This window comes from Mercurialis annua, linkage group LG5 (genome assembly GCF_937616625.2).
Source record: "Mercurialis annua linkage group LG5, ddMerAnnu1.2, whole genome shotgun sequence".
Taxonomy (NCBI): Eukaryota; Viridiplantae; Streptophyta; class Magnoliopsida; order Malpighiales; family Euphorbiaceae; genus Mercurialis; species Mercurialis annua.
Window position 1 is genome coordinate 18,467,660 of NC_065574.1, and position 6,067 is coordinate 18,473,726.

Sequence of the window (6,067 nt, forward strand, 5' to 3'; positions counted from 1 at the left end):
CATTGATTTTCTTTATTCTTATTGTTAAAGTTGACTATATATATATAAATATATATATATATGGATCTTCTATCATGAAAGGTAATAACAATATTAAGCAGACTTAAAAATAAAATAGTTTAATTTATATTATTTTTAGATAATGACATTATTATTATTATTATTATTTAGTCAATTAAATCCTAAATATTATACGGATTGTTTTAAGGTAACTTAATTAAAATTAATTAAATTCAAATATTATAAAATTTATTTTATCATTTTACTATCTAATATATAATTATTTCTCTATATATATATATTAGAATTAAATTAGTAATAAATTTTTTAAACTTTTATTTGAGGGACTTAAAATTGGCAAAAATAAAAGAAGTTTAAAAATTTAATATTGCCAAATATAAAAATATAGATACTAAATTTTAACAAAATTAACATCTAGAAAGAAAAAGAAAATACAACATTTTCTGATTGTACCAACAATACATGAAGTATATATATGCTTAATTTTTGTGATAAAATTTTTAATTTTGTTAAAGTAGAGAAATAGGGATAATTCTCAAAATACTCTACTTTTGAAAAATAATTACAGCAGTATCCATTTTTTATAAATAATCCAAATTACCCCTTTTAATTTTATGGTGTATGTATAGTATATTTATGATATATTTTATAGTGTATTTATGGTGAATAAACGTTGATTAAAAAAAATTGTAAATATTTTATAAAACGGGGTACCAAATGTAATTAGCAATTTATAACCCAAATCTATATAATTACTTTCTAAAAGTACGGTAGGTTGAGTATGATCTCAAAAAAATATAGGATTAAATTTTTACAAATTCAAATATAAAAATGTAGCGTTAAAAACTATACAAGGGAATCAAATAGGCATTATGCCTTTTAAGTTTTAACCATAATTATACAATAACTATACCAACAATTTAAGTGATATATGATTGATTAAATTGGTAATTTTAGTTGAGTAATGTTATATAATTCACTTTGTTGTATCGCATGACTAGGGATGTAAATAAACCTAGACGAACCGAAGTTTTAAGTGTCCATGTTCAACTCGTTTAGCGAACAAGGTATTCATGTTCGGTTTGTGGTCGTTCGATCTTTGAACGGGGGTGTTCATGTTCGGTCCGTTTAGATTATATAATGTTCATGTTCAGCTAGTGTTCATCCGTTTAACTACTAAAAGAATGAGTTCGATAAGTACTAAACGAGCTGGCTCACTAGTCCGTTTGTTTAACAGATAAAACATACAAAATTATCGAGCACAAAAATACGTTAGTTTTTTATATTAAAACTATGTAATTTTGATATATTATATCAAAATACGTAGTTTTACTAAACCTATATCTTTTTAGAATTATATAAGATATTTATATAAAGTAATTTAAAAATGAGTTTGTTCACAACACATAATCGAGTTTTTAAAGGAGCTCGTTCACAAACTCTTATTTGATCTCATTCACGGACTCTTATTTGAGCTCCCGTTCACGAACCACTAGTTGAGTTGTTTGTGAACGTAAATAAACCAAACATTATTATGTTCATGTTCAGCTCGTTTAAATTAACAAACATAAAATCAAGCTCGACCTCGATTCGTTTAGAATACGAACGAACACGAATCAAATTGCTCTATTCATTTACACCGCTATGCATAACTTCACAACAAACGAATGGTTCAATTTAAAAAGAAAATTGAAGCATATATTTCTATATAAAAATTGAGCAAATAAAAGCATATGACATTAAGCGAATAATATAAGTTAAAATATATGGGTTAAATAGCATTTTTCATTTTAGTCTCGCATTTATAAACATTACAAAAAAGTCAAGATCGATTCGTTCTTATGGAAACGCATGTAAACAAGTATGAATAGGGCCACCATTAGTCCGACTCTTCAACAACTCTCAATCTGAAGCAGTCATTTACTTGTGGTGATACCATTTTAGAAGTGATGTCACGGCAACTGGAGCCATGGTGCGATCTTGAGAACAAGGTGGTTCTAGTCACCGGGGCATCCGCCGGAATAGGCAGAGAATTCTGTCTCGACCTGGCCAAAGCCGGCTGCAAAGTCATAGCCGCTGCTCGCCGCGTCGACCGCCTCAAATCTCTCTGCGATCAAATCAATCAGCATAGCTCCATTAATGCCCCTCTGGCTATAGCTGTGGAGCTGGATGTCTGCGCCGATGGGCCGACCATCGATAAGTCTGTAGAGACTGCCTGGGAGGCGTTCGGTAGAATCGACGCTCTTGTTAATAATGCCGGTGTTAGAGGTAAATTTAATTTGATTTTGTGTTTGTGTTTGTGTTTTGCAAGTGCTTTTCTGATGGGGGAATGGTGTTGTTTTGCAGGGAATGTGAAGACGCCGCTGGATTTAACCGAGGAAGAGTGGGATCATGTGGTGAAAACGAATATGAAAGGGTCATGGTTGGTTTCAAAGTATGTATGTATTCGAATGCGTGACACCCGAATTGGAGGCTCCATTATTAACATCTCTTCAATTGCTGGTATTGATCGGGGTCAATTACCTGGTGGTGTTGCTTATGCTGCTTCTAAGGCCGGCCTCAATGCCATGACTAAGGTATTCTTATTGCTCATTGCCCGTCTTTATCGTTACTTTCGCTTAATGGCTACGGAATTTTGGTGGACTTACGAAGAGCGTATGGTGAGTTATTGCCCACTTTATAATTTTGTATTTCAAAAATATTGATATAGAATATTATAGTTTTACCACCTTGAAATTTATGGTATGTCCACCTTACAAAGAAATTCTGTGTCTGCTACTGTTGGAAAGTGATTGTTGGTTGTTGCAAAGGACATATGACGATGACGGTTTTAACTTTTATCAGGTGATGGCTGTGGAGCTGGGAGTGCACAATATCAGAGTGAACGCTATATCGCCCGGACTTTTTAAATCAGAGATCACAGAGGTTCTTATGCAGAAAGACTGGCTGAACAACGTTGCTTTACGAACTGTGCCTTTAAGGGAATATGGTACTTCTGATCCGGCATTGACGTCCCTTGTCCGATATTTAATCCATGACTCCTCGCAATATGTTTCTGGCAATATATTCATTGTTGATGCTGGAGCAACCCTTCCAGGTCTCCCTATATTCTCATCCCTCTAAGGGAATATGCTACTCTTCTCTTAGTCCACACATAAGGAGAGCCGAAATTTACCTTTTGTATCAGAATTTATAAATGTTCTCAATTTCTCAGTGTGCTTTTTGCATTCTCCTTTCCTCAATCTGCCACTTTATTATTTGCAAGCCCTGTGCAGCATTAGATAGAGTTTGGTTTTGCTAAATTATTACCAAATATGTGTTTTGCTGCAGCAAAACGTATAATAATCGTGCTAAACCGATCTATCAATAATGCAATCGAAATACATATCTCAACCACCCTTTTTAGAATTCACAAAAGAAAGGAAGTGAATACAAGAAAATGACTATTTTTCACAGGTCAATCTTAATTCAAGTCTCCAAACGAGAAAAACTGACAAAATCGCTCAATCAGTTTTAAGAAGATCACTCCAGTTCAAAACAAGTTATTAAATTTAAGACAGCATAGTTTAAAACAAATTATGAAAATTAAGACAATAGTTTGATCTTCGTCTTCTAAATCAAATTCGTATGTGATTGTGAGAGTAAGACACTCTCCCTTAGTCCACAAAATTCTTACCATTCAAACATAAAGGTGAAATAATAAGGTTTTGTCTGGTAAGCATTTGAAAGGTGAAGTGCAACTGTACAAGTGAAGAACCCTGTAGAATTTTTTTCTTTAAATAAGAAACAACAAAGGGAATGCAAGTATTTCAACAATTCCTCACATCAATGTCTATTCAAATACAGAATCATTGTCTTCAACAAACAAAAGAAGAAATAATCAATAAAGAAACCATTCTATAAGCATCAGCATTCCTTTACATTTAACACTGAACCATAACTCGACATTCTTTTTTTATCTTGAGAAGCTTTGATGTGTCCATATTTGATGTTCATTCCCGCACAATAACTCGAGTGTCAGTCCTGCTTACCATCTATTACTTCAACTGATCCTGAAACAGACATCTTTGATCCAGGTTCACCTTCTGCCCCTGCCTGCTAATTATGAGAAAAGGTGGTTTCATTACATACTAAACATCAGCATAAACACCAACACGAGAATAGGGACCTCTATACCCTAACTGACCAAAAGTCAAATTAACAATGAAGGTAATGCAAGCACAAATAGACATCACAAAACTTGCGACAACTCTCTTCATTTCAAAATGTATGTACTGGAATTGCCTCAATCTTCTAATACGTGCAACAATTTCAGTGTCAAGGGAAACTATTCATGGAAACAAACTTATGCTATTAGACTTGCTACTCTGAATTTACATCATCAGTTTTTTCAATCACAGATAAAGATGTGCGAAAAAATCAGGACAATTTTCTAATCTTTCAATTTTTTCTTTCTCGAACTTACTATCTATTTACAAATCATTTCACAGTCCAAAAATAACACAGAAAGTAATTTAGAAAAACGAAACAAGTTTCGGGCCCATCACTCTCGTTATTACCCTCCAAGGCAAGAACTAACACAAACCTCAGCTCATATTTTATGACACAAAGATTGCTATTGTTTACATAAACTACAGTAATTGCAGTATGATCAGGCCCGCAAGACTAGAATTCATTCTGAAAGACGTAACGATTTATGACAACGCAAATGAAGAACGAATAACTTGCGGAAATCAAATTCCGGCACTTTGGCATACAAATTCAATCAAAGGTTACAACAATGTGTTTAAAACAAACGAACATAGCATAAATTATTTAAACTTACTGTGAGAGAGCTGTTATTTTTAGCAGAGGGTTTATATGGACAAGCTGGAGGAACCCTCTCTGGTTTCCTGTATTCCCATCCAAACAGCGCATAAACTTTGGCCTAATTCACATGAAAATAAATCATAAGAAACCCACAGAATCCAAATAAAATCCAAATAAAATTGATAACCTTGAAATAATAGAAGAGCAGAGGCAGTGCGTTGACGATGGGGATCAAGAACAAAGGCAACAAGCAAGCTACGCAAACCTAATTTCACAGATCAAACAAAATTATTTGGATTCAATAAGACACAAATCAACACAATATGAGATTAACACACAAATAAAATTACCATTTGATTGAGCAGGTTGGTGATTGATTACTCTCTTCTTTTAACAAATTTATTGCTCCTTCTTTAAAATTGACGATTGATTCTTATTCCCATTGGTATTAATGTTTTTTTAGGCAATGCCGAATTTAACCCTTATATGAAAAAAAACTATGAACAAAGGATCATTTTACCCCCTCAACTTGGCAACAAAGTATCAAAAACATCCAAATTAGCAAAATCGGATCACTTTCATCACGAATTTGGCAAAACCGGCTCAAAACCCCCCCTATGCTGACGTGACGTCTTCATTGGAGGGTGGATTTCTAATTATTTATAGAGAAAATTATAGCAAATCAACCAAAAATTTAAATTTTATGTTAGTAACCCAGCTTTTCATTTTTTGTAAAAATCTCTCATTTTCTAAAAATTCTTTCCACGCATACCTTTAAATATTTAAGTTTTCCCAATTTATTCTCATGATATATTTGTTTACTGTGTTTCTATTACACTCTATTATTTCCTTTACTTCTTTCTTCTTCTTCGTTTTTCTTGCTTTTTTTAATTTTTTAGGGTTTATAATTTGTATATTTTAGGTTCTTGTAACTTAAATTAATATTCGTGAGATTATTTGTTTGTTTGTTTTTCCAAATTTTATGTTTAGAATTCCAATTTACACTTGTGTATACTTGTGTTTATATGTCGTTGACATTGTGTTTTTGTGTAAACTGAGTTTTTCATTATATTTTTGTATAACAATGGCAGTTTAAAGTGAAACGAGAAGATCGTTTTAACTCTAAAATTGATACGTGTATGTCATATGATGTTATTGCTGAGATTAAATCGATTCTCAATCCGGTTGAATTGAAAATGTTTAAGGAGTGTAGTTTTGGTTATTTGTTGGATATTCC

The 6,067-nt window shown here is 32.6% G+C and overlaps 2 protein-coding genes across 3 annotated transcripts; one reads left to right on the forward strand and one right to left on the reverse strand.

The window, feature by feature from the left end:
* The first annotated feature begins 1,816 nt into the window (after positions 1–1,816).
* On the forward strand, positions 1,817–3,263 carry LOC126683484 (uncharacterized). Its single transcript, XM_050379394.2, has 3 exons — positions 1,817–2,289; positions 2,368–2,597; positions 2,866–3,263. Exons 1-3 carry the CDS (start codon positions 1,971–1,973, stop codon positions 3,142–3,144), a joined length of 828 nt encoding a protein of 275 aa, XP_050235351.1. The 5' UTR covers positions 1,817–1,970; the 3' UTR covers positions 3,145–3,263.
* A 554-nt stretch (positions 3,264–3,817) lies between these two features.
* LOC126679884 (uncharacterized) lies at positions 3,818–5,295 on the reverse strand. 2 transcript variants are annotated; one of them, XM_050374895.2, is made up of 4 exons: positions 5,181–5,295; positions 5,018–5,095; positions 4,847–4,948; positions 3,818–4,119 (listed from the first exon to the last, which is right to left on the reverse strand). In XM_050374895.2, the coding sequence occupies exons 1-4, from the start codon at positions 5,181–5,183 to the stop codon at positions 4,039–4,041; spliced, it is 264 nt and encodes an 87-aa protein (XP_050230852.1). In that variant the 5' UTR covers positions 5,184–5,295; the 3' UTR covers positions 3,818–4,038. The 2 variants fall into 2 exon arrangements, with proteins under 2 accessions (XP_050230852.1, XP_050230853.1); XM_050374896.2 differs by having other exon boundaries at positions 3,818–4,116; positions 5,181–5,294.
* Between the last annotated feature and the right edge of the window lie 772 nt (positions 5,296–6,067).